Source organism: Physcomitrium patens, chromosome 10, assembly GCF_059467195.1.
Source record: "Physcomitrium patens ecotype Gransden chromosome 10, ASM5946719v1, whole genome shotgun sequence".
Taxonomy (NCBI): domain Eukaryota; kingdom Viridiplantae; phylum Streptophyta; class Bryopsida; order Funariales; family Funariaceae; genus Physcomitrium; species Physcomitrium patens.
Genome location: NC_143419.1, coordinates 6,264,729 through 6,291,838, shown reverse-complemented (window position 1 = coordinate 6,291,838; position 27,110 = coordinate 6,264,729). Strand labels below are relative to the sequence as shown.

At 36.4% G+C, this 27,110-nt stretch overlaps 4 protein-coding genes across 9 annotated transcripts; 2 read left to right on the top strand and 2 right to left on the bottom strand.

Moving 5' to 3' along the window:
- Window positions 1-253: 253 nt before the first annotated feature.
- LOC112287586 (protein PHLOEM UNLOADING MODULATOR) lies at window positions 254-4,053 on the bottom strand. Its single transcript, XM_024530719.3, has 5 exons — window positions 3,834-4,053; window positions 2,905-3,431; window positions 1,534-1,928; window positions 994-1,202; window positions 254-778 (listed from the first exon to the last, which is right to left on the bottom strand). The coding sequence occupies exons 2-5, from the start codon at window positions 3,186-3,188 to the stop codon at window positions 386-388; spliced, it is 1,281 nt and encodes a 426-aa protein (XP_024386487.1). The 5' UTR covers window positions 3,189-3,431; window positions 3,834-4,053; the 3' UTR covers window positions 254-385.
- Window positions 4,054-9,814: 5,761 nt separating this feature from the next.
- Window positions 9,815-14,567, top strand: LOC112287585 (lon protease homolog 2, peroxisomal). Of its 4 annotated transcripts, none has more exons than XM_024530718.3 (9): window positions 9,815-10,244; window positions 11,046-11,122; window positions 11,223-11,350; window positions 11,797-11,998; window positions 12,124-12,330; window positions 12,502-13,152; window positions 13,353-13,547; window positions 13,670-14,017; window positions 14,108-14,567. In XM_024530718.3, exons 2-9 carry the CDS (start codon window positions 11,054-11,056, stop codon window positions 14,189-14,191), a joined length of 1,884 nt encoding a protein of 627 aa, XP_024386486.1. In that variant the 5' UTR covers window positions 9,815-10,244; window positions 11,046-11,053; the 3' UTR covers window positions 14,192-14,567. The 4 variants fall into 4 exon arrangements, with proteins under 4 accessions (XP_024386486.1, XP_024386485.1, XP_024386483.1 ...); XM_024530717.3 differs by having other exon boundaries at window positions 11,192-11,350; XM_024530715.3 differs by lacking the exon at window positions 9,815-10,244 and adding an exon at window positions 10,407-10,893.
- Window positions 14,568-18,776: 4,209 nt separating this feature from the next.
- Window positions 18,777-26,275, top strand: LOC112287819 (DNA mismatch repair protein MLH1). 3 transcript variants are annotated; one of them, XR_016505061.1, is made up of 18 exons: window positions 18,791-19,353; window positions 19,812-19,984; window positions 20,195-20,267; window positions 20,412-20,546; window positions 20,730-20,940; window positions 21,192-21,340; window positions 21,594-21,692; window positions 21,951-22,020; window positions 22,211-22,355; window positions 22,502-22,596; window positions 22,707-22,815; window positions 23,197-23,362; window positions 23,651-23,812; window positions 24,130-24,283; window positions 24,419-24,582; window positions 24,752-24,797; window positions 25,302-25,498; window positions 25,906-26,275. XR_016505061.1 is itself a non-coding variant. In XM_024531282.3 (17 exons), exons 1-16 carry the CDS (start codon window positions 19,132-19,134, stop codon window positions 24,794-24,796), a joined length of 2,172 nt encoding a protein of 723 aa, XP_024387050.1. In that variant the 5' UTR covers window positions 18,777-19,131; the 3' UTR covers window position 24,797; window positions 25,291-25,756. The 3 variants fall into 3 exon arrangements, 2 of the variants coding, with proteins under 2 accessions (XP_024387050.1, XP_024387048.1); XM_024531282.3 differs by lacking the exon at window positions 25,906-26,275 and having other exon boundaries at window positions 18,777-19,353; window positions 25,291-25,756; XM_024531280.3 differs by lacking the exon at window positions 25,906-26,275 and having other exon boundaries at window positions 18,784-19,353; window positions 25,302-25,756.
- Window positions 25,610-27,066, bottom strand: LOC141045850 (uncharacterized). Its single transcript, XM_073536714.2, has 2 exons — window positions 26,724-27,066; window positions 25,610-26,187 (listed from the first exon to the last, which is right to left on the bottom strand). The coding sequence occupies exons 1-2, from the start codon at window positions 26,889-26,891 to the stop codon at window positions 26,032-26,034; spliced, it is 324 nt and encodes a 107-aa protein (XP_073392815.1). The 5' UTR covers window positions 26,892-27,066; the 3' UTR covers window positions 25,610-26,031.
- Window positions 27,067-27,110: the final 44 nt, after the last annotated feature.

Genomic DNA, 27,110 nt, shown 5'->3' with positions numbered 1-27,110 from the left:
AGAAATTCTTGACATATTGAAATAAACAGCTTGTGTCTTCACAATTAACACCCAACTGTGCCTTGTGGACTGCAGCAACTGGTTTTGTGGTTCATTTTTTCACTACAGATCTGCAAGCTTGGAGATAATCAACAATACAAGACCTCCAGGTTCAAGATTCAAGTTTTTCTTTACATGTTTATCTGATTCCAATAACCGAGATGCATCGCGATTACCATATTCACAAGCCATATGTACTCTGTTCCAGGAAGAGTTGCTATGAAGGAATTTGCACACTGTAACACGGGAACAGGACAAGTAGGCCCGATCACATGGTAAAGATACAGAAATAAGTGGGCCAAAAAAAATGAGCTATAATTATGACCTCCAACGACCACGAACATGTTTAACCGTCTGCAGTTAATTTGAAGGCCAGGAGCCCCAGACCAAGTGTCATGAACAATATGGAACCTGCAACCAATAACAGTGTCCGTTCAGATGCTTTTTCTTCCGCACCCGATTTGCTGACTCTGTTCAACATGGACCTGATTCCCTCAAGATCGCCTTCTTTGGCAGCCTTTTGGAGGTCATCCTCCATTGCGGCTAAATGTTTGAGCTTGAGCTTCTGGTTGTGGTCCTTGCTCGACCATATCCATCTAGTTGTGCGCCACATCAAGATGCCTACATAGATTCCTGAAACCACATCCACACTATAATGGTGTCGTTCACGAATCTCTCGTTGTCCAGTGTGTGCAACCAGAAACCATATGAAAACCGAACCCCAGCCAGGATACGCCTCCTGCACGTCAAGAGAAATAGAGTCACAACCATCCGGCTGTACCAGAGCACAGGATTCGTGCCACTCGACCTTGTCCAATAATTATTGACCATTTCTATGGTAAAAGCCAGTAGTGCTCGTATAACAAAAGACAATGATTTGTAGTGACAAAATTCCCCGATTTATTTTTGAGAATGGCCACGGGTGAGGAGAAAGATAGGAGTCGAAATTCATACCTGCCAAGCCATAGCAGTTAGAACCGCGACATACATATGACCACTGAATACAAGGTCATTGCACCCACCGCCGGCACGTTTCAGAGTGTTGAACCAGTTTTCTGGTCCTTTCCCGATTTTCGCTGGGTCCATGGGTCTCAAAATATTTACCAGGAATTGCATTGAACCCCAGTTGGGCACGTACTCTGGTGGGTAACTCCCAACAGCGGCTGCAATAAAATTTCCCACGAACTGTTAATAAATGATAGAGATCTGATTCCGTAGGGTTCGTCCAACAGCAGAATTCAAATACCAATCCAAAAAATGAAATGTGGCATTCCACATCTTGAAGCATATGGCATTGTAATGTCATTTACACAACCTAGTGTAAGTTTTTAGACCAATTCTAACAAAGAAGCCTAACGGATCTATCAATTTCTTGGTTACGAACGGTGATGAAATTTCAACACTTAAAACCGCAATTCCAAAGTGGTAGATACCCAGCGGATGGGTGGTTGAAAGAAGTGCAGAACGAAGAGTCAAAAGGTGCTTCGAGCTAACCAAATGCTTCATCCCGATCGATGACCTGGCGAACCATATTAGGATCCTTCGCATACGGCATGTAATACTTTTGTGCCCATGGATGTGGGTAATTGGCAGTCTTGAATCGGGCATGAGCACACCACGGTCTGGCTGAAGGCAGGATTGTAGCAACAAAGGTCAAAACTCGGATTAGTCTACCGACACCCATGGTAAACATATAGCGAGCACCGAGACCCATACCAGGGGCTTTTACGCAACCGTACAACACCGAAAAGGCCAAGAGAAGGAAGAGCATCAAGAAATGATGGAGCCCGATGACAGGAGCTCGTAAAAAAGCTACAATTGCTGCTGGTAGCTTCTCGTTGCCAGCTAGGACCAGCCATTGTCCAGAGTCGGGAAGCGGCGCAGTACTCCTGATGGAACAAATCAAGTTGACCGGGTGTCAGAGTTGATATTGTTGACCTCGTTTTGTGACTACAACTTCACAGAACTCAAAACATTCCCCAAACCACTCTTCCGCATTGCAAACTAGTCTTCCTTCGTGTGCAAACTGATGGCAGATTGATACCACCAGCTCAATTCGAGTTTCCTAAAAAATAGTTTATCGATCTCAATAAGCAAAGTCTTGGATATTTCTTTCAACTTAAAGTCGTGCAGAATGAACAGGAAGTAAGCCTACAACACCCGGTTGATTAAGTTATCAGCAGAAAGTCAAGCTAAGGAACATTACAACGCCAAGACTAGCTCAATTCTTCCGACAGACTTTGCTTCATGCAGCAGGAAATAGTTGATTGCATGAAGAAATAAAGAACCACCATTGCATCTTGAATATCAACCCTTGAAATCCTAACGAGAGTGTCCACATGCAAAAACTAACAAGTAGAGCAATGGTGAAATCTGGTAAATGCTGATAGAAGTAGCCCCAGGCCACATTCAACAAACTTAACTGTTCGATAACCAACAGTAACATCCTCCACAATCTGTAATCTTCTAATTATCCCAAGCACCGGTACTGGCATTCGGTTGGAAAAAAGATCAAAGGGAAAAAGGAAAAGAAGACGAGTGCGTGGCGAGGTACTCTAGATCTAGCATCAACATTCTCGCTTACGAACGCATTTACAACGAAGTACCATTGGAACAACGAGAAGAGAACTAGTCTAGCTCACTTCGGGAAAGACAGAATCTTATCTAATCACATTCTACGAGTAAACTTAGCATTTTGTGAGCATGAATGAAACAAAATGGCTGTTCAAACGTTTCAATTAGACAGGAGCTATTGCGCTAGATCGAGTACGCTAACTTAGTGGTTAACCATCAGAAATCCCGACATTCATCCTCAAGAATAAGACAGAAGCACGATCACCCTAGAATTGAACGAGGGACACTCACCAGTGCCAATCCAGACCCAGCACAGTGGTGACATATTGCACCGCCATAGCCTCGACGCAGAGACAACTAAGCATGAACACCAGAGACGCTAAGAAAATTCCGATAGACCGAAACTCTCGGGTCCAGTAATCATAGTACGGGGCACGGACTGCAGCTGCTACAGCAAAGAACCCCCACAAGCAAGGTTGCAGAACCTGGTGAAGTCCTGGGGCAACTTCACGCAAGTAATCTACTGCCACATACGCCACTGCTGCAACTCCCAATGCCTTGGGATACGATGCCATCTTCGAGTCCTCTTCCCTCTCCCTCCAGCGAGGGAGGGAGAGCTTTCGCTTAGAAAAAATCTTCGCCACGAACTGTGAGTTAGGGCAAAATTTTCAGGAGTTGCTCCTTTAAACCACAGTGCTGAATACACGTCGGGAGTTTCTAAATGTCTGCAAGAAACGAGCCAACTCCCTCTCACCCTAACTCCAGGACCTTCGCCTTCGAGTGCAGACGCTAGATGCACCACGCCCTCGCATCGAAGTCTACAACATGAACTTCAATCAGATCTATTAGTTTCTGTACCTTTTTTAAAAAAACCTATAGCTCTAACACCGATCCTCGTATGAAAAAAAAAAAAAAAAAAAAAAACGTAATAATCTACAACAATGCCCTATGAATGATATAGAAACTGCACTTGGAGAAACAAAACATCTAGATCGTTATCCCCTTCCAACACCACACAGAAAAAATGGCAACAGAGAGAGATCCGCAACATGTTTAAAGCACCCTAAGCAAAGCAGACCCTACCAAAATCCTACACCTCTGCTCCACGTCGCAAAACATGGAATCGTCGCTTCAACATTAGAAGATTCAGAGAAGGTTCCAGAGGCGGCGATCAACAAGCAGAACAAAATTTATCCAGCAATTGGCACACAGCTGCATACCTTCTTCACCTGCAGAGGATCTATCGCGCGACCGACGTAATCGCCAAATCGCCGACAATCTGCTTAACAGCGAGATGCAAACAGAAATCGGATGATGCTTGACGTGGTGCTCCGGGACGGCAATTCAAAAATATTTCGAGCAGTGTCGACGTGAGGAAATGGCGTCGACGCCGCGATGGTGCGTCAGGTTCGGCCCAGCGATTCCTCGGCTGGGGGAGTAGAAGCGCACGTGGAGTGGGTGGTGCCTGGCCCCATGATATGCCGGGTGGCCCGGCGTAGACCGGCATCCAAGCATCCCCCGCGGATATTAACGTACGCCCGTTACGATAAATCGAATATTTGCTGAGCACGTTGGTGGCGAGGTCCTTTGCGGTCTCGCCTGCACCCTTTCATCGTTGGTTCCAGCCCCCGTTTCCGTGGATCCCATCACCGCATCCTTTATCTTTCACCGTGCCTTTTCCATGTCAGTGAGTCTCGTCTATTGTGGCTTGCGACTTCACTTTAATACTTTAGTATCTGCGTGAACACTAAAACACTCAAACTATAATGTAACATATTAATCAGTTAGTGTGTGTGTGTATATATATATATATATATATATATAGTGTATAAGATTTACTCTACAATAATAAAAGTGAAATTAAGTAGAATTTGATGAAAAAAATGGTGATTCAAATAATATACAAAATATATAGTTATTTTTTTAAAACGTACATTATTAAGGAATTATTCTTTAATAATACTATATTTTCTAAAATTCAAAAGAATTTTCTCATAGAATTTTGTTTCTAAAAAAATCCACATTTAATATCTTCAATAATTTTGACTTTATTTTTTTTAATTTTTAATTTCACACAGCATGAGTTTCTTTAACTTTGCTCATTCAGTTGTAATCTTAAATCAATTCTTCTGTTTTGTTGATGTTTGATAATGTTTTGAACTTTGCTTTTTCTGGTGCATGGTTTTTAGTAGCCCTTGATAAATAAGCCTGATTGTAGTCTTAAAAAATACCTGTACATTAATACTAATAACAACAGTTGTTTTTACAAGAGCTTCCTTTTCAAATCAAATATTTATCTTTAATGATAACAATTGGTAATTTTATTTTATTATTATTTTCGTGGAGCTTTTTTGCAATTTCATTCAAATAGATACGTCACTTTTTCATACACAAAAACCACCAACAGTAGTCTCAAATTTGTTGGTTATACTTTATCATTTTAGTTAGTAACATAAACTCATTATTTGAAGTACATCTGCAAGAGAATCACTAATTGCATTCAATAACAAAGATTTCAAACCTTATCATGTTTTAATTTTGAAATTAATACTTTTACAGATACATTGGAATTATTGTTGAATTAAAAATATATTGGAAATTTAACTAAGAAATCTACACTTTTTTCAATTATTTATGCATTTAAAATATGAGAAGAAGAAAAAAAATAAATAAATAAAGGTAAGAGTTGATCTTCATTTTCAAATACTATCAATAAAAACTGCATTAAAGTTTTTTTTGTTGTAATAATTAATTGTCAATTAATAAACATTTCATGAGGCATCATAATCAACAACTGTAAATTATTTGAATGTGTTTTATGTAAAGAAAATATTAACATGCAACAATAAAGTTAAAAAAATATACCAATAAAAAATCCTGATCTAATAAACTGAATGCTTGATATTCTTATATTTATTTTAAAAAATATAATTTTATGCATCTCAAAAATATATATTTTAGATATATATATATATATATATTTCTATAATATATATATATATAATAATTCACTAATTAGGTTAGTAAATATAAACTATTTAGTCAGGTGAAAAAAATTACAAAAAAATGATTTAAAAAAAAAAAAAAACTTACTGATTTTTTTCTACAGTCAACGAATTAAATTTATCAACTTTTCAAAACTTTTGAGCTAGATGTTTCAACAAAAACCTCTATAGTTTAAAATTTTATAATACTGAGTTCTTAAAGAACTCAAATGTTTGAATTTTTCTAATTTTCAAAACACACTTCTAATGAAAAAAATACTTAGTCTTCATACTTGTTTTATTTTAACTTAAATTAAAGCTATCTGGTACAAATAATTCAAAATAAAAAACAAGTAAACACCAAATACATAAATTTATACGACCATTACATGTTTATTAAAAACTTATCTTATAACATTAAATTAAGTATATATGTTTATTAAAAAAATAAAAACAAAACCTTCTTTAATGTAACTTATGTATATTTGAATTTTAGTCTGTTTTATATAAAACATCAAGAAATGATTTATGTGAGATAGATTTTTCTACCACACTACACAATGCTAACAGTTATAAAAATATCTATTAACAATAAATGAATATATTATATCATCAAAATATAATGTAGTACAATTATTGTTTTTTCTTTTCTTTTTTTTCCTTTTTTTTCTTTTCATACATATACATACATACATACATATAACCAGGTATTGTAATGGTTGTTAATCAATTTAGGAGTAATAAAGCATATAAATACTTCAAATACATCTATATACACAAATACACTTTTGCAAACTTAGATCGTTAAAGATGTAACAATAGTTTTAAAACTTCCTCCGAAAATGATATCCAGTTGTTTATTTAAATTCAAGTTTATAAAGGGTTGTGAAACGAACGAATTTGAGTTGTTAAAATTATTCAAGAATATGTGCTTACACAATAAATTGTACACACACACGCATATATATATATATATATATATATATATATTCATGAACAAGTTTATATTGTAAATGTTTTATAAATAATAATAACAAAACTAATATTTGTTATAATGGTTAAGACAGCTTGGACTTTTGACACGAACATTCTTTATTTATCATATAAATATACAAATACATACATACATCTTTTGTACTTCTTTAAAAAAATGTTAAAATAAATAATAAATAATAAATAATAAACTAAATCATAAAAAGTTAAAACTTTAAGTTGTTTTTATTTTTATTTTTTATTGTGTGTAATGTATACACATATGTAAATTATAATAAGTCACACACACACACACACACATATATATATATATATATATATATTTACATATACTTATGTTTCATTATTAAAATAATACTTGCAAATTATAAAGATAAAATATACATTAAACTCATTATGAATTATAATCACATTTATTCACTTCTTATATTTTTAATTATATTTTTGTAATCACATTTATCCACTTCTTATATTTTTATTTAATTCGAAAAAATTGTTTCTATTACTTTGATATCAAATATTTGATATTAAAATAATCTAAAAATATATATATTTAAATTATATATTAATTTTTTAAAATAAATAAGTAATAGATTAATTTTGTTTCATAGAATTCACTGATATATATATCATTTAATTTATTCTGTTTTATAATTTTACTAAAAATAAATATATAGATTCATATTTATATTATTTCAAAAAAAAATTCAAATGTTATAAGGCATATATGAATATTTTTTTTTATAAATTTTAAAAATGTATTATGTGTAATTGATTATGTAACAAATAAAGAATTGTATTGTATTATATATTAGTATTAAGAATTTCAAATTTTATTTAAATATTTATATTTTAATTGGAACATTGCACTTCAATATAGAAATATAAAAGTGTATATAAAAAATAAGTCGTATTTTAAAATAATTAATTATGTTATAACTTAGAAATATAAGTGATTAATTCTTATGTGATTTTATTAAATTTAGAATTGTTAATTTCACTATATATATATATATATATATATATATATGTACATATTTATAAATTATTACATGAATTATAATTAAAATTTAATCAGACATTATTATTCTTATTAAGCTATTAAGTTTCAATATTTATGCAACTTCACTTTTACATAGTGTATATTTATAACATTCACTATAATATTTATTAAAAATTATCCAAAATTAGATTTAAATTTTGGTTTATATTTTGATGGTTGCATAGTAATATTTTATCTCTCTCTCTCTCTCTCTCTCTCTCTCTCTCTCTCTATATATATATATATATATATATATATATAATCATAATTACTATTAATGTATATATTATTTTTTATATTATTATTTTCCTTTATTTTTAAAAAATATGTGTAGTAAACTACAATATTTTTTTATTTTTTTAAAATCAATTTTGGCTACTTTATATTATTGCAAATAATATTTAATATATTTTTTTCTTCTAAAAAGTAAAATTTTATTAATCAATATGTTGATAATATGTTATATCAAAGATTATTTTTACAACTTTTTTCATGTTAAACTGTAAATAAGAAAATAATAACATATATAAATATATAGATTACAAGTGTATACAAAATTAAGTATACTTAGAAAACCTGTAGAAATAAAATATTTTTTTATGATTAATATTTATAAAATTAAGATTTAGTTATGATATTATTATGCTTTCAACTTTTATTTTATTTTATTATTTTTTTTTGAGTATGTTATGAAATTCACAGAAAAGGCCATTAATTATAAGAATTTGCGGAAGAAGTTTTTTTACAAAAATAAGAGATAAATGGCTTAATTTAGGATGCTAAGGCAAATAAATTTTTTAATAAAATATTAAAAGATTATTAAGAAGTCGAATATATACTACCAATATAAGAACTACTAATGAATACTAATGAATAGAAGATTATAAGAAAAACAAAATACAATTTTTGACAAATATTTAGTGTATGTATCAATGGTAGAACAACAAATTATAGGCTCCACTAAAAGTTACTTCCAACATTGACTCTATTTAGTTATATGATGAAAAAAAATAAACATGGATAAGATAAATTTTTATTAAGATAAGTCATTTTTTATATTTTACTTTTGAATTGTAGATTCCAAAATCATTAGGAATATATCCTTAACATCTAATAAATCCAAATCTACCTTCATGGAAGATTCAAATTACTCCTTAAATCACCATTTAAAAACTTTTCTTTGCCAAAAATTTCTAGGAACTTAATACTTTGTAGATAAAACACTACTTAATTTATCATCTATAGTGTAATATTTAAATGAAACATATTTTTTTAATATTTTTTGGTTCAAAGTTTTAGAAGATAGAAAATGTAAGAGAAACCATTGTACATGCAATAAGGGCGAGACTTGCCAAAGATGTGATTATGAATTTAAAACAAATCACCAATATGGATTGCAATCTTAATTTGATAGTATTCATTATACTTGCTATTTCATTTTGAGATGAATTGTCTTTACTCAAGCCCATCTTATCCAAACTATTAAGAAAAGTAGATAAGCCAAAAAAATTTGGACTTAATAAAAATCTTGATTTGAATGAACATTTTTCTACATAAATTTATCTATTTTAGGCATAAGTCTTTAAATAGTTATTGTTTGATCATTTTATCTGCTTACATAGATTATTTTTAGAAATTTTATTTATAATTTTTTAATTATCTAACATCCACACGTGTGACCATAAAATCCAGTAAAGAATATAACTTGCCAAAAAAGAAAGAATAAAATAAGACATAAGTTCTCAAAACTATTTATAAAAGTATACAAAATTACTTCTAATCTTATTCCAATTTCACAAATAATAATAACAAAACTAAATTGTTGTGAGAAAAATTAAAAATGGAAATTGAAAATCTCTATTTCTGCAAAGAACATCAATAATCCATTCAATCACAATTAAAAAATAAAAAATAAATAAAATTAGCCCACAAATTTGCTCCGAAGACATACCACACCACATCTTCCTCTCGTCTAACTCCAACCTGAAGCGCCGCGCACTCCCGCCGTTCCTCGTCCACCGTCTGTCGGCGACGGCAGGGACGGCGTCTCCTTGGCTTGCAGGCTTGGAATCTCAGATCCTATGTTCATCACACACAAGGAATCGTCCTCGGCCACGCTCTCCGCTGAATTCATCGTCACGACAAAACGGGGAGGAAATTTTAGCATCCTTACGACGATGTTTATGATGATCTCAGCTTCCTCCGTTGCTAGCCAGTGCAGATGCAGAGGCTGGCTTGGTCTGATGAGCTGCGGTGGATTAACGGAAGGGGGCCTTTGTCAGTGCAACATGGAAGCAGGAGAATTGTGAACTCTACGACGGAGGCGCGATGACAATGTGAACCTTGTTGTTCATTGATTCCGCGGGCACATCCGCCTCCACCTCTGTGACATAACCCACATTGCTTGCAGCTGTCTCCTCGCAACACGGATGATTCAGCTGGCTCGAGAAACACGCTGTTGTGGATTGAAACCAGAGGCCTCGTTTTCTTCTCTCGATTAATTCTGTCTTACATCTAACGCCATCTCCGGGAAAGACCCCACCTCGACCCAGTAAGGAGATTCCGTTCAACTTTGGGAGCCTCCCTGGGTCCTGGTTGGGCGTGCTTTTAGGGTAAGAAATTGGGCGAAGATTTGTTTATTTATTTATTCCTTCAGGTAGCGCAAGTTTTCACGCTCTGTAACGTGATGTCTCGCTGCTTAAGGATAAGGTTCCCTGTCCAATTTGTGGGTTTTTGATAACCGTCTGGCATTCTGTAAACGAAGCAGGGAAAATCTGCTAAGTGGATCATGCATGAAGTCAAAACCGAGATGGTCTAATTTTGAGGAGAAAAGATCCCTTTCTTTCAGTAAAGTGTTGCGTGAACAGTGAATCGGTATCTTCTAAAGAAAATGGACCCTATGATCGGGACTGTGTTGAGTTCCATCTGCGACACGACACAGTTGAGGCACGGTCGATTGCTCACTGTGCGATCGAGAGTCTAGAAGGCTAGAGATTATTTGCATGAGTTCGGGAGTACTTTTGTGTTTGCGCGTATACGCAACATAATATATCTGGAGACGATGGGAAAGAGGAATTGTAGGGTATAGGGCTTATTGAATATTTCTTCAGCCAGTAATGTTTTTGCAATATTGCTGCTTCTAAAGCCACCTTCGTTCTTTCTGAGGGGGACGGTGTACCCTGGGTCTGCCATTTTACGTCACATCGATTTCGATGCTGCATTCCCGGGGTTCTCGTCAATGTGTCGACGGAGAAGCAGGAGGTTGTGATTTGATTCCTAACGGAATTTGAATTTGCGGAATGAATCAGGCAGTTTGGTTTCGATAACTACAGTCTCGTCTTGGCGGGGAGATTGTTCGTGTTCCTGCCAATCGCTGCTTTTGATGTCGTGTTTTGGAAGTTGTTGAATTGCAGGAGAGGGTATGGCAGGAGTGTCCGCGAAGAGTGATGGGCCGATGTCAAAGACACGACAGGAGTTGCTGCAGCAGCAGGTAGAGGCTAGATTGAACCCTTGCTTGGCTGCATGTTGGTGATAGGCCAATGACGAAAAGGAAATGAAGGCGATGGTGGGTGTTACATGATTGTTGGCAGATTAGGGCAATCAAGAACGAACTGGGCGAGAACGACGATGACGAAGACGATGTGGTGTCTTTGGAGAAAAAGATGCAAGAGGCAGCCATGCCCCCCAATGTTTGGAAGCACGCTCAACGAGAGCTCAGGTGTAAAATCAATCAATGCTTGAATACGATTCTGATGAGTTTGCTATTCAGTTCTCTTACCTCAGGAGATGCTCAATTCATTAATCCGAGGCTGGGCTGCAAAGATTCTCGCAAACCAAGACTACATGTATCCGGCTCGAGATGATGCCGCTTGTTTTCCAACTTCGTGACACGAAACTGCTACCAATTGGTTAGAACCTCCAGGTTTACGTTGGTGGTGCCGTAACTCACCACGAAAGCCAATTTCTACCTTAAATCCTCTGCATGAGTACGTTAGCAAAATGTTCAGAGTGTCGATGCATGCACAGCACTGGGATTTCATTGTGTACCTCACAGATCGTACGAATTCTCGCGGATCACAACAGTTCATCTTGCAGGAGTTCGCTTAATCCAGCTGCTGTATGGAATATTGGATGCGAATTGAGCAGATAGATTGCTTTGTGCAGACGGTTGCGGAAGATGCAGCCCCAGCAGCCCGGCTATGGAACTTCTCGCACATATTTGGAGCTACTGGCTGAATTGCCGTGGAAAATCGCTAGCGAGGAGCATGAAGTTGATTTGGCGGCCGCCAAAGTACGCTTGGACAGCGAGCACTACGGCTTGAGCAAAGTGAAGAAACGTATCATTGAATATCTTGCTGTTCGGAAGGTGTTGTCTCCCCCTCAAAACCCCCTTCACGTTGCTTGATTGGGGAGGACCTTTCAGGTTTTGTTCATTTTGTTTGGAGCTAGATTGCAGTAGTATCTGAATCATACACATGATGTTGGATGCAGCTGAAGCCAGATGCCAGAGGGCCAGTACTTTGTTTCGTCGGACCTCCAGGGGTTGGCAAGACCTCTCTGGCGTCATCCATTGCTGGAGCTTTAGGCCGGCGTTTCATTCGCATCTCCTTGGGCGGTGTGAAAGACGAGGCTGACATTCGTGGCCATCGCCGCACCTACATTGGAAGCATGCCTGGCCGACTTATTGACGGTATCAAAGTATGTTGCCACAATTTCTAGGGTGTTCAATTCTCTCTTCTGTTTTTTTTTTTTTTTTTTTTTTTTTTGTTATTTTTGTTTTTATTATTTCGTAGCTTTTCGAGACACTTTCAAAACTCCGTGTTCCTTCTCTGGCAACATTTGATAGACACCTCCAATTGACGATGCCAGAGGGTGGGAGTCAACAATCCTGTAATGCTGCTCGATGAAATCGATAAGACGGGCACGGATGTGCGAGGCGACCTCGCCTCTGCGCTACTGGAGGTCCTAGATCCCGAACAGAACAAGACCTTCAATGACCACTACTTGAATGTCCCCTTCGATGTGTCGAAAGTCGTCTTCTTAGCAACGGCGAATAGGATGCAGTCAATGCCAGCTCCACTATTAGATCGTATGGAAATTATCGAGCTACCCGGATACACTTGTGAAGAAAAGCTTCGAATCGCAGTGCTTCATCTCATACCTCGTGTGCTTGAACAACATGGTATCACAAACGAGCACATTTCCATACCAGAGGCAACAGTGGAGCTCATCATCCAAAGATACACCAGAGAGGCAGGAGTTCGAAACTTAGGACGACATTTGGCAGCATTGGCCCGCGCGGCAGCTGTGAAAGTGGCGGAGAAAGAGCAGTCTGTCCGACTCTCGCGGGAGATGCAAACAGAAATGATATATCACGGAGCACAGGGCCTCGGCGCCGCTGCTGCCGAAGCAGACATGGAAGAGGAGGCTATGGGTATCCGCGAAAAAGAGATTATTCCTTTGGCAACTAAACCAGACCCTCTGCTTGTTGACGAAGTGGTGTTGGATACTGTCCTTGGGGTAGGGTTTATGTGCTCCTCCTGTGCTTGTAATTTTCGCTTCCAATGCAGCTACTGGATATTTTTTCTAAGTTGATATGCTTGATTGAATTTTCTAGATGGTTAATTAAATTTCTCATTTCCATTCATGAAACTTCAGTGCCTGCAGATTACAGTTCATGGAAATGAGCAAGGAATTTGCAATTTCTTTGTCCTGTGCAGCCACCAAAATTTGATGGCAGAGAAGCAGCAGAGAGAGTTGCCACGCCTGGCGTTGCTGTAGGACTGGTGTGGACTGAAGTGGGTGGCGAGGTTCTCTTCGTAGAATCCACTGCAATGTTAGGGAAGGGAGACTTGCACCTCACTGGCCAGCTGGGAGATATTATCAAAGAATCAGCTCATATTGCACTCACTTGGGTAAGCAACGCCAAACTAATTTGTATTTCCAGCTTCTCAACACACCGACACTTAACGGTTCCGATTCATCTCATATGCTACTGATACGTGACTAATCCCGTATCACTACATCTATTGTTCAGGTTCGCGCGAGATCTGCAGAGCTGAAACTACCAGTGGCAGAGGCAGGAAGCCTGATGAAGGAGCGCGACATCCACATCCACTTCCCGGCTGGTGCGGTGCCCAAAGACGGCCCATCAGCAGGGGTGACACTCGTCACTGCTTTGGTCTCCTTGTTCGCCAAGCGCAACGTGAGAGCAGACACTGCCATGACTGGGGAGATGACCCTCAGGGGGCTCGTGCTTCCAGTTGGGGGCATTAAGGATAAGATCCTCGCTGCTCATCGGTGTGGAATCAGACGCGTCATTCTACCGGAGCGCAACCGCAAGGATCTACAAGAGGTTCCTGCCGCCATTCTCAAGAACATGGAGGTCAGTGCATCCATTCCAACAGGCTCGAATACATCTTTTCGGCTATTGAACTATTGGGCAATTCTCATTTGTTACTCCACCGTGTTGCAGATAATACTTGCGAAGCGGATGGAGGATGTGCTCCACCAGGCATTTGAGGGAGGCTGCCCTTGGAAGCCTGCGTCACGTTTGTAGAATCCATCAACAACGGAACTCTTTGTAACATTCCTACGCCATCTAGATCTCTATCCCGTGTGCACCTCAACTCTCTTGTTACTAATATCTGATTGCGTTGTAGCGCTAGTTCATTTGCCAAGGTATGAAGTGGGGATTCTAACTGGTACACAGGCTCTTTTACTTTAGCCAGCTTTGAGAGGATTAGGTGGTTGGTCGACGTCGATGCCGAGGTATCTGTGCTTGCAATCGTTGAGGAAACTATTAGCAGGATCGTTTGGATAGATCACGTAGCCAAAAGTTTTATGCATCTATTTTGGCAAGGAGGAACTGTATCATTGTATTATATTATATTGAAGTCTAGATGGCTCCACAAAGTTATGGGGGAATTTCTATACTAAGCATCTTATATATTAAAGTATAATGTATAGGTTTGTCCGTCGTCTGTTTGTTTGTTGCCAACAAAAAAGAAATAATCTCTTTGTTTGTCTGTTCATGATATGTTCAAGGGTTGAAATAATGGACAGTAAAATGTAGTGGAATGATTAAAGTACTTGCAATCTTCATTGCCTTATCACTCAATTAAGTGATGTCTTGTTTTTGCCCAAAGACTTCCTAGTAGATTCCCATTAGGAGGAGGTGATGAAGCCATTCATTTAGGCATTTGTTCATTATTTTATTTGTTAATTACAATATAATTGTCACAAGTATTCATTTATATATACTAGCAAAAACTTATGTTGTTGGACATTGCAATTTCTAGTACTACCATCCATCTATTTCCTCTTTCATTCATGTTTCTTCATTCCTATATTTTCTTGTTCTTATGTTTGATCAATGAAAAGGCTTCTTTGTTTCTTTGTCTTATATCCAAATTATATATATATATATATATATATATAGTATTAATAAATGAATATTTAAATAATAACATAAAAAATCATAGAAAGAAGTTGTTTGTTTATAGAGATATTATAATACTTCAAAGCTATAGCTTTTATGATAATATCTTGGTATGTTAATAATTAAAATTGTTATTTAAATTGTAAAATAACATGCTTATCAACACCTCAATTGACTCCATTTCCTTATTATATATATATATATATATATATATATATATAACATTAATGCCCTACTTTGTCTTTACAAATAAAATTGCCATGTCCATGCACATAATCAAATTACTTTTTACATTGGAATTTAGTGTTCCATTAGTTTAAATTTTGTTCATAAAAACTTACATTTTGTTTGAAATTTCTAGATTTCTAAGTCACTCTTTGTATTATAGTATATTAAATTTCAAGTTTTTTATCTAATGTCTAGTATTAAATGCAGCAGTTTAATCTATTTTATGTATATATCTTTGGTATTAAATGTGTATGCTTTAGATCCAAAAATTTAATATACACAACAATTATAAGATTAAAATTGCGGCAATATTTCTATGACAATGTCAAGTTGGAGGTTGTTAAAGAAAACATTACATTAGTTATAATTAAAAAAAATAAGACATGAAGTATCTTTATTGAGATTAATTTATTGGTTGCAAGTATTCAAAAGCTATCTAAAAGAATTACATCTTTCTAACAATGCACATATATAACTAATTAATGGATGCTTCATACTTCAATGTCTTTACTACATAATGAAGTCTAAAACCATAAGCTTCTTTGCTTTAACACATCTTAACCTTAACTCTTAAAAAAGGCTTTTCTACCATCATCTAATTTTTTATATTCAAAGTATTCCTCTATTACTATAGGCACCAACTACCTTCTACTATTTTTTCTTTTACACCTTAGTCCAACCTTCCAATTTTGTAAGATCAATTATATTTTCTTTAAAGACTCTCTTCTTGCTTTACACACCTTCCTCAAGTTCTTGCAATAGTTGAGTTCCACCAAGTTGATGTTGTTGTTATGACATTGGCGTCAATTCTACTATTTGAAGCTCTACTTTGAAAATCATTAATTTCATTTTCTTGTACTTACTAGTGGACATAATTGACAACGTTTCAATACCAAAATTTAATAAAAGATTACAATAGTAACAACCTTAATTTTTGTATTTGCAATGGTCTTTGTAGCAAAGACTATGGTGGCTATTTGAGACTATGAAAAATTATAGGGATTCAAGAATGGACTCAAATTGCAAGTCAACAATGATTTGCGAAGCTTTTTGTTATTGTTGTTGTTGTTGTAGTATTATATGCCTAGTTTAATGTCTTTTAAGGAACTAAATGCTTACAAATTGAGGCTTTGCCACCTTATTGCAATCTTGGTAATCAAGGTCAATTATTAAGGCCTTGTAGTTATAGCAATGTATTATTTTTGATTATGTGATTACCTATAAGAAGATTCAATATAATAGTAGGTTATATATTAATTTTGATGGACAATAGTATTTAAAAATCCAAAATAACATAATAAGAAAAATATATGTATAATATTCTCCATAAGCAACAATAAGGTCAAAGTCTTGACACTACCATAACTTAATAACAAAAGAAGATATTACACAATTGCATACCATAAAGAAAGAATGTAGCAATAATTCTTGATGTATTTGCACTTATGCTTTATTGGTGCATGAAGGAACAAAGACAATGAAAAATAAAAAATAAATAAAAAAACCCATCAAAGAGCATGTGCAATAAAAATTCATGTTATCATCTTATTATGCAAAGAATGAGTGTTGAGAGAAGGTGACTACTATAGTATCTAATCTCTACAATAAGACATATCTTTTTTTCCTTCTTATTATAATTAATCATTTTAAACCTAATCATATAGGCTATAATCTTTGAAATTCAAAATAAAGATATTAACTATAATAGTGATAGTGCTTTTAAAAATAGCTGACATATTTTTTGCCATGATTATTTAGAAAGATTCTAATTATATCAAGAAAATAATAATGGTAAGAAAAATATAAATAGTAATATTTTTCCTAAATATGTAATAATTTATTATAATAAATATTTTTCTGTGTTAAGATAAATAATTTAAAATTAATAGTACTTTTATAAACTTATCCTTACTATTTAATCTACTATTTACGTTACTTTTAAAAAAACAATTACATAATAAATTAAAACTTTAAATAATTAAATATCACTTCTGAGTTTAATTAAACTTAAAATTTAACTTTACACTTTTTTATAAGCATAATAAAAAATACTTAATACTATACTAAGTAATTTGATATTTTAATATAACATTTATATATGCTTGTAATTTATATGTTTGATATTTATTGTTGTGATTTTAATTATTTAAATATATTATATTTATTTATAAATTTTAACATAAATAATTATTATTAATTTATAAAGTATTTTATTTAAATAAAATATTATTTTTATAATATTTTTGTATGCTTAAAATTAAAATTTTAATAATTTAATTAAAAATATTAATCAAAATTATTTTTTTATATTTTTTATATTATCAAATATACTTTGAATTTTTAAAGAAGTATAATTTCTTTGATGTTAAAATAAATATAGAGATTTAATTTCTCATTTATAAAAAATAACAATCAAGTTATATTTATTGAATTACTTATTACTTTACAACTAATCACATTTAAATTATATTGTATCTCTTGTTCTATTATAAAAATTATATTATTTTAATTAAAGATTGTGCTTTGAAAAATCACACATAGTTCTCAAACTAAAATATTATCATAGATATATAAGCATTATGTATACAGTTGTTATTAGTAATATATGACAAATGCTTATACAATTATAATGATAGCTATGTAATATATAATGCATTCTTATATAATAGAGCTTATGTATATATATATATATATATATATATATATATATATATATATATATATATATTTATTGCTAATGTCACCAAAACATTTTCTACTATTGCCAAAATTTACCATCCCTATATGCCACCAAATTTTTTGCTACTTCTACCTCATCTTGCCACCCACTTAACATACTTCTTTAATTTTGATTTTTATCTTTTTTATTCCAATCAATTTTTTTATTGATATTTATAATATGTTTTTTGATTCAAATAGTAAATTTAATTTTATAAAAAAATAATTGAAGTTGCAATAGCAAAAACTACAATGATATGTGGTAGATAGAAAATTATGGTGGCAATAGCAAAAACTATTGTGGCATTAGGAATGCTATATATATATATATATATATATATCAAACACTGATATCTAAAATTAAATAATATTTTAAAATTAAAAACCTAAAAAATATAAAATTTCATCATAATTTATTTTTATTTATTTGACTATTTTTAAAATATGAATAGTTGATGTAATATTATTATTTAAAATATAAAAATCTCATGCATAATTTAAAAATGAAATTAAAATTTCTACTACAATATATCATGTAAAATTTGACTATGAATCAAGTAAAATCTTTAAATCTACTTATATATATATATATATATATATTCATATATTTATACCTTTTATTTAAAAATTATTGTGTATTTGAAGAAAAGGTAGTGCATAGGAGTTTGGGCAGCACAATCTGACTGAATGGATGAATAAGTGGATGTAGGGAATAAGTTCGATGGGTCATCACCGCCTTTGGGGTCTCTTGCCAAATCGTCCTCCCCATGCTATTGTAGTTTGGGAATCGAAGCTTTGAGGTGGAGCTCGAATTCACAATGCATCTCGAATTGTGGGGATTCTGCTTTAACAGGAGACGATGAACACTTCGGTTGTTGTTAATGGGAGCAGTTTGATGGAATCAGAGCATTGATTTCTGCCCTGGAGGTGATGACATCGGAGTAGGAGCACGGGCGGGTGTGCTGGAACTGTGATGTTCACTGCTTTATGTGTTCGAAGGGATTCCTGACGGGTTTCCCTTTTCGGTTTCGTTGCGTTGCGTCCCTCTCCACCCTTCATTTCTTCGTGAGAGCTTTAATGGAGTAGAGAGGAGAGTATTTTAGGTCTCGGCCATGGGCGATGCGGGAGGAGTGGCAGCTCCGGCGCCGATCAAGCGGCTTGAAGAGGCCGTGGTAAACAGGATTGCAGCAGGGGAGGTCATTCAGAGACCCGCGTCTGCATTGAAAGAGCTTCTGGAGAATAGTTTGGATGCGGGTGCGACTAGCATCGGCATCACCATCAAGGACGGGGGCCTCAAGCTCATTCAAATTGTTGACAACGGCCATGGCATTCGGGTATCTTGCTGAAATTAACGATAGTCAAGTTCGTGTGAGGATTTTGAATTGGCTACATTTGAGAGGACGAGGGATTTGAAGACTTGCGTTGGAAAAAAAGTTGGCAGCCCGACGGATTCGTTGCAACTTTTGAGACTGCAATAGGTGGCTAAGGCTGAGAGATGATAAGGAAATGGCATCACTCGAAAAATCCTCATTGGAATTTGGCATTAGCAAGCCTTGCAATTTTATTGCTGATAGCATAAACATAGCATATATTGTGTAGGTGTTATATTTGATGATATCATATCGTTTTGATATTCTCGAATTTCTAGTCTTGGCGCTTCGGGAATGTCTTGAATGATTTAGTGAACTTTACATCAATAACTGGAGAGGACTTCTACAATAGGATTTCACGTTTGGCAATAGATAGTCACAAAGCTTGTGTGTGTATAATGACTTGTTTCGTTTACTTTCAGTATGAAGACTTGCCTCTTCTTTGTGAGCGGCACGCAACATCGAAATTGCAAGTGTTCGAGGATCTGGAAGTCATTAGTACTCTAGGTTTTAGAGGTGAAGCATTGGCCAGCATCACATTTGTGGCTCACCTTAGTGTCATCACCATGACGGAAGGCCAAGCGCACGGATACAAGTAAGCACAAGTATTTCCCATGTTTTTTTTACATACCTCAGCCATTGGATTCATGTTGGGAGTGATAGCTGTTCATTACAGGAGATAAGCTTTTTTCCTGTGATGATTTAGGTCGGCCAGATAAGCTTTTTCCTGTGATTGCCAAGTTCCTCAAGTGTTCGTTGCTGAGTGTGGGTGTATGCTCTGGCTTCAAAACCTGGATGCTGGCAGGGCAACGTATAAGGATGGGCAGATGCAAGCAGAAGCTCGTCCGTGTGCAGCCGTGAAAGGAACACAAATCACGGTGCAGGCTCCGACAAAGTTGCAATAAATTGCAATTGCGTTTGCGTGTGCTGTCTATGATGAGTTGGTTCAATCATTGAGAGAAGTGTGTGCTTGTGTACGTTATCCTTGTGTTCCTTGATTGGGTAGCTGAAGTTTTGTTCAGGTAGAGAATCTATTCTACAATGTGGCTGCTCGGAGGAAGGCTTTCAAGAACCCCAATGAAGAATATGGTCGCATACTAGACGTGGTGAGCCGATATGCGATCCACAAAATTGGTATCAGCTTCTCGTGTAAAAAGGTATGAGTTATCGCGTGCTAGTCATGAGCGACTCATCGATGATGTGGCTTCTTTAACAGGTTAATTTTATGAAATACAGTAGAATGTTGTTCACTTAATGCAAGTGCGTAGTAATGAATCCGAAGTTAGTTATAGCTTTCGTGGTGCAGTGTTTATGACTAAAATTTTCCTCGCTTTATCCAGCATGGCGACAGTCGAGCAGACGTACATACGGTGGGATCATCCTCACGAACAGATACTATCAGGGCTGTTTATGGGCCTGGAGTAGCACGGGAGCTTATTGCAATTTCAGCATCAGATGACAGTCCACAAGGCTCCACTTTCCAGATGGATGGTCTAATTTCCAGTGCTAACTATAGCTCAAAGCGGTCAAGTATGGTTTTGTTTATTAACGGTATGTGAAATCCTCAACTGAAGCGGCACCTGATGTTGTGGAGTACCACAGATTCAGGATTTGATTTTGTTTCCTAGTTATTTGATGCTGCTTTAATCTACTATAAGATGCCTAAAATGTTCTTGACTACGATGTTTGCAATTGTCCACTCTGCTGTTCCCTATCATATATGAAAGGCTACACCTTAACAGTCAAGTGAGTGTATACTAGAAAGAGAGGTGCTCACAAATCCAACCGATGCATGTCTGCAGATCGACTGGTAGAGTGTACCGCATTGAGGAAAGCTATTGAGTTAGTATATGCAACGATCTTGCCGAAGGCTTCAAAGCCCTTTATCTACATGTCTATACATTTACCTCCCGAACATGTTGATGTCAATGTGCATCCAACCAAGCGTGAGGTAATTGAGTAGTTCCTCTTCCATTTGTACGTTAAGTGTGTGTAGCTGAATTCAAATCCTGTATATTGCATTACTGTATGTAAGTTTTCACAGGATGTGATTGTCGACTCAACATCTAGGGTCTGCAAAATCAAGCTCTATGTTATGGAACTTCACGTATCAGGTTGTTTTTACTTGCAGGCAGTGATAGGAAAATATGTGATTACAATTGACTGCCAAAGAGTGAATTATTCTCTTGGGAATTTTTTTGCAGGTGAGCTTTTTGAACCAAGAAAGCTTAGTTGATACCATACAACAAGCCGTGGAGGCCAAGCTGTTGGAATCGAACAACAGTCGGACGTTTTCTACACAGGTATTTGATAACTTCCTCTTGGTGCAGATAGAACGGATAGGACATTTCTTATTACGTTGTGTATGTGATGATTGATAATTTCGTGTGAGCATTGTAAATGTCAGTCATGAGTGTATTTGCAGATACAGTCAGTGATGTAGTCTCTTGTATACGTTGAGCATGACGTGGAATTTGTTCCCTGTCGACTTGCTACCGAGCTTGTTTATTAAAAGCAACATTAAAATTTGTTATTCCATGTGGCAATGTTGTGACCCCCAGACGTTACTTCCAGGAGCATCCATAGCGATTATTCCAAGGGAAGAAAGCAGCCCTTCTCCATCACCACCAGGTGATAAGTAGACTCGGCTAAATGTTAGGGCAGCTGCATCTAGATATGAACGTACAAAAATATCAGTTAGAGGCGCTGTTGTCGTGAGATGTCTCTCCATGTTGGTGGATATTCGGTCTGAGGATACTACTTGCACGGAGGTTATACTTAAGGTGGAACGCTTGACGGCAATATTGCTTATCTTGTGCAGTGATTACCCCTCAAAAAGCTCCTGTTAACAAGAAGGTGCGAGTAGACTCCTTGAACCCACAGGGCAGACTGCACGCCTTCATGCACAAGAAAAGAAGCGTTACCGATGAACCCTCACAGATGGAAAATGACCTGGCGAAAACCAGGTATTCTAGATGTCGTGAAATCTATAGTGACAATTATTTGCCTCTGGGAGAGGCTTCAAACCCCCAAACATTGACAGTAAATTTCCTTACTCATGCTGCTTCCTGCGTCAGCCTTATGACTTACCGAGGACGATTTCTGCTTGCAGGCGTACAGTCAGACAGCGCCGAAACCCTAAAGAGAGTGCTGACCTTACTAGTGTCCAGGAGCTGCTCGCTGCCATTGATCGTCAGACTCATTCAGGTTCATGATGCATTTTTATTTCCTCGTCTTAAGCGGGGAACGTCAGTATCATAGTGTGGTGGTTTCGTTTCGATAATGCTTACGCAGACATGTGTAAGTGCTGTTTGCAGGAATGTTAGAGATCATCAAGCAGTGTATTTACATAGGCATGGCGGATGATGTGTTAGCTTTAGCACAGTGTAAGACCCGGCTGTATGTACTGAATGTTGTCAATCTCAGGTTTGAAATCTCTTACCTTTTATCTCAACATCCTTCACAGTGAGTGTTGCAGTGATGATTTTCAGATTTTTATTTACCATGTGCTGCAGTACGGGAGGTGTTGAGTTGGGATAGTTTGAAAGTCGTCGTTCATAAATACAAATATGACCCTCCCCTTACTACATTCCCAGTGTAGGTGGGTATCTCATGAATGCTCTTTAGAATCAGCATTTTGTTGCTCCTTTTGTCGAACGCCACGAGTTTGTTAGAGGTGATGGTTTTGGTAGTTTTTCTACCTTCAAGAATCACAGGTTGCATGGGCAGCTTGATCTATTGAGGATTTCATGTTGAATGTGATAAGTTATTCATCAATTTTGTTTTACTTGTCGTTTGATTTTTTAGTAAGGAGCTGATTTACCAGCAAGTCCTTCGACGTTTTGCACATTTCAATGTCATGCATCTGAGCACCTCCGCTCCTTTAATGGAACTTCTTATGATAGCGCTGGATGAAGAAGAGCGCATGGGACGGTGGTGTGAGTCTGATGGGCCAAAGGGTCAGATTGCTCAGGTAAACGCTATGGTAGTCTCTTGTGCAATGTAGTTTTTTGTTTATCTTGGCGCTTTATGTACTATTACAAAGTTCTCTGACTATAGGAAGAAATGAGAATTAAAGTCACTTTGCCGAAACTACTTGCTGAGTTGTGCAACACCTGCATAGATGAAATATTGATACTCCTATTTGGGGGAGGTTGTTTAAACTGAGTATTGGCTAGAATGGTGTTTTCGCCGGCTCAGTCTTCAAATATCTAAACGGCTTGCTCAATATCAGTATTTTGTGTGTTGTTGTTGCGCGCAGTTAAATGTGGAATTGCTGATGTGCAAAGCAGAAATGCTCAAAGAATACTTCTCTATAGAGATCGATGAGTCGGGAAATCTCTGCACATTACCTGTGGTTTTAGATCAGTACACTCCAGATATGGATCGGCTACCGAGTTTTGTTTTGAATCTTGGCAACAATGTAAAAACTGTGCCCAAATGACTCCTTTGTTTTTTCTTTTCTTTTACACGAAATAAAAAAGAAAAGAAAAGAAAAGAAAAGAAAAGAAAAAAAGAAGCATTTCAGGCCCTGACAGATGGCGTATGAATCAATCATAAGTTTTCTTCTCTTGAGTAGAATACTGAAGTTGTCTAGTATCTTTAGATGCTCAAGTCCTTTACCGGAGTGCCAAGTATAGCACTCTAATGTTATTCACAATCAGTCCTCATGGTTCAATGAGTTTATTCTTTGCATGTTGGCTTATCTAGTCTCATGCTTTTCCTCCTCTTGTCAATCAGGTTGACTGGGAATCTGAGAAGGAGTGTTTTGAAACCCTTGCGGCTGCCATGGCCGACTTTTATGCGATGCATCCACCTTTTTTGCCAAACCCGAACGAAAATGAGCATTCTCAAACCTATTGTGTTAGCAAATCCAAGCAGGCCGCAACTGATGGTAAGATCCCCTGTCTACTTGTGAGTCGTTTTTAAAGCCAGTCTCATGATACCTTATGACGTCATGTTAATTATTTGATTTTGTTCTTTGGAATAGTGGTTCCCTTCTATTCTAATAGCAAGTGTGTCTTGATAGAGGGATCAGAAGAACAAGCTGGAGGCTCTGACATTGATATGCGAGCCGAGGCTGAAACTGCTTGGGCGCACAGAGAGTGGTCTATCCAGCACGTGTTGTTTCCAGCGATGAAGCTTTTTCTAAAGCCTCCAATGCATATGGCCAATGATGGTACTGCTGTTCAGGTGTGGTTCTGCCGGGAGGATCATGCTTGACTTCACATTTACTTCTGCAGCATATCTTCTGCATATTGTGCATTATTTCACTTTTCTGCCATAGCATGCTGAATGTTCATTAATTTGTAGCAAGTTAACTTAATTTTTCTTTTTCTTTTTCTTTTTCTTTTGAGTACAGTTAGCGTGCCTTGAGAATCTCTACAAAATATTTGAACGTTGCTAAGGTATGTCGAAAAAGTTAGTCTCTTATCTTATCCTTTCTCTATAGCTTCGCATAATCAGTTGGTATTTTTATTTACATGGTGAAGTTTATTTTAAAATGTCATTGGAAGCGACATGTTAGCCCTTGTTTCTGAAGCGTTGTGCTTCAATGACAGATTATATGTAATATTGTCACATGGATCTTTTGTACAGAGGGCAAGTCAATTTTTCTCATGAGGGGAGATAATTTTAATTTCAGGACATATACGATGGGCTCATGATCTGTCCGCAGTTTTCATTGTTTTCTTAATGCTTACGGACACTGCCGTGGGGAATCGTAGTGAATCAGTACCAAACAGATTGTTATCGCGACTCGTTAATAAGTTAGTCGATTGCTTGAGTCCAGGCGGCTTGAAGAATTAAGGATAACAGTGGCTGAAATGAACAATATTTTTGAATTATACTCGGTGGTTTATAGTCTTTTGTTTGAATACCCAATCAATTGACATCTATCAGTTCTACTGCAGAAACATTTCGAGGACTTGCGGCTCACATCATTCCCATGCTCAAAATATTGCTGGCACATTGTGAACAGGAGGATGAACTAATTCCTGTTCACCATGATTTTTCTGCTGCTCAATTTGAAGGGCATCGTCTGAGATTGGACTGTTGAGACATGAACTGCAATCAAGATGAGGAACATGGATGCAAGAGATCCCAACAGGTTCAAAAAAGTGCATGCTCAGTTTTGAATGTGGTACAGAGATGCAAGGGAAGCACAACATTTGTTCCTAGATTGATTGGAAGGTCTAAAAGTTGGAGTTTGTGAGCTATATAGTGCCAAGGAAATGTTAGTTTGATATGAAATAGTTCAATGCCCCTGCACTATGAATTGTTCAATGACCACTGAATCCTTATGAAATCAAATGGCACAACTGTACAGGTAATGATAAAAGGGTAGGATGCTACTCTGTTTCTGTTATCGAGTAGCATCTAAAGTTGCACAACACTGGACATCCCTTTTGGTCTGCTGGCTGTCTCTGATAGACGGTTTCGCAATCTAATTATTACTTTTTGTTGAAATTGTAAATGATATGAAACTTAAGTTCGTTCCCAATGTGCAATTTGTAGAATTCCTTGCACGAGGAGGCTCTGTCGCTTAAGAAAAACTCTTTTTCAACAAATCGAAGGGCTTCCTCAACCTTCCTCCCCTTCCACAGTTTCGCTTTATACCACCATCTTCAAGTTCATCGTTTTCTACGAACGAGGTCTCTCCTTGAAGCCGGCCATTTGGGAGATCATGAGAACCCCTTCCTCAGTGTAGACTATTGCAAACACCGCCATGACAAGAATAGGCGGTGCAGATGTGAAGAGACAGTAGAACAGTATGAGCACAGGATGAGCAGTTTGTGCCTGTGAACACCATCAAAAAAAATGTAGTCGTTAAGATGGACGGATTTCCAATTGAAATGTAATATTCCGAACATTATTCTTCCACGGCCATCATGCTCGGGGTACATTACTTGACGGCAACTTGGCTCATCATGTTGTCACCAATTGCATTCTTGAAATGCGCCCGTTAACCAGATTATGCAAGATGTCTCCTGAAGGCGCAGTGCACGTCTTCGTGCACAAGAACAAAAGGCTGCTGATAAAAACCCTCGCAGATGAAATTTAAAAATAATAAAAAAAGATTGACTAGGAAACAAACAAGTGTTTCAAATTTCATGACAAGTAGCATGACTCTATTTTGACTCTGGGAGAGGCATCCTTGCATTGCAACGCATAAGAGATGACGGGCGCATCAAGGCTCACGATTGAAGAACTCCTGGATTGCAAGGTGACGATTATCTGCAGGTTATTGAATTTAACAACCTGCAGTTCACAGAGTATTAAGGGAGACAAAGGCACCAGCAGAAGAGTTGTCATATTTCTCTAACCTTTCGTACCTCAATTACAAGACCTTGGATGGGTAGATGTGGAAAAAAAACCACCATTGAGGTCAACATGAAGCTGCCTGGAAATCTGCCGCAAGCAAGTATGTTGGATGGCTGCGGTGGCTGGACGTATTCTACCCCTTGGACATCCACTTCTATGATTACTTCCGCACCATCCATCACCTAGAGACCCTCCACTCTTTCCACAGCTTCTCCGTAAGCCACCACCTTCAAGGTCATCCTCTTCCTCACTTGAACCTTACTATAATGTAATTAGTTTGCGATGACTTGGTTCGTGAGAAAATGACAACCAATTTTTTAAAGAAAAAGAAAACGAACCAACATACGTTAGTGATTTTAAAATTCTGCGCGTGCCAAAATAGAAGTTTGTACTTAAGC

Coding starts and splice junctions, on each gene's coding strand:
- LOC112287819 (XM_024531282.3), top strand. CDS start 19,132: ATGGGCGATGCGGGAGGAGTGGCAGCTCCGGCGCCGATCAAGCGGCTT. Junction 22,816..23,196: donor CTGAATGTTGTCAATCTCAG/GTTTGAAATCTC, acceptor TTGATTTTTTAG/TAAGGAGCTGATTTACCAGC. Junction 24,583..24,751: donor ATGATGGTACTGCTGTTCAG/GTGTGGTTCTGC, acceptor TTTTGAGTACAG/TTAGCGTGCCTTGAGAATCT.
- LOC141045850 (XM_073536714.2), bottom strand. CDS start 26,891: ATGGATGGTGCGGAAGTAATCATAGAAGTGGATGTCCAAGGGGTAGAA. Junction 26,188..26,723: donor TCCAAGGTCTTGTAATTGAG/GTACGAAAGGTT, acceptor TGGTGTTCACAG/GCACAAACTGCTCATCCTGT.
- LOC112287586 (XM_024530719.3), bottom strand. CDS start 3,188: ATGGCATCGTATCCCAAGGCATTGGGAGTTGCAGCAGTGGCGTATGTG. Junction 1,929..2,904: donor CTGGGTCTGGATTGGCACTG/GTGAGTGTCCCT, acceptor TTGTTCCATCAG/GAGTACTGCGCCGCTTCCCG. Junction 779..993: donor TAACTGCTATGGCTTGGCAG/GTATGAATTTCG, acceptor CTTGACGTGCAG/GAGGCGTATCCTGGCTGGGG.
- LOC112287585 (XM_024530715.3), top strand. CDS start 10,845: ATGCTGCATTCCCGGGGTTCTCGTCAATGTGTCGACGGAGAAGCAGGA. Junction 13,153..13,352: donor TGTTGGATACTGTCCTTGGG/GTAGGGTTTATG, acceptor TGTCCTGTGCAG/CCACCAAAATTTGATGGCAG. Junction 13,548..13,669: donor CTCATATTGCACTCACTTGG/GTAAGCAACGCC, acceptor TCTATTGTTCAG/GTTCGCGCGAGATCTGCAGA.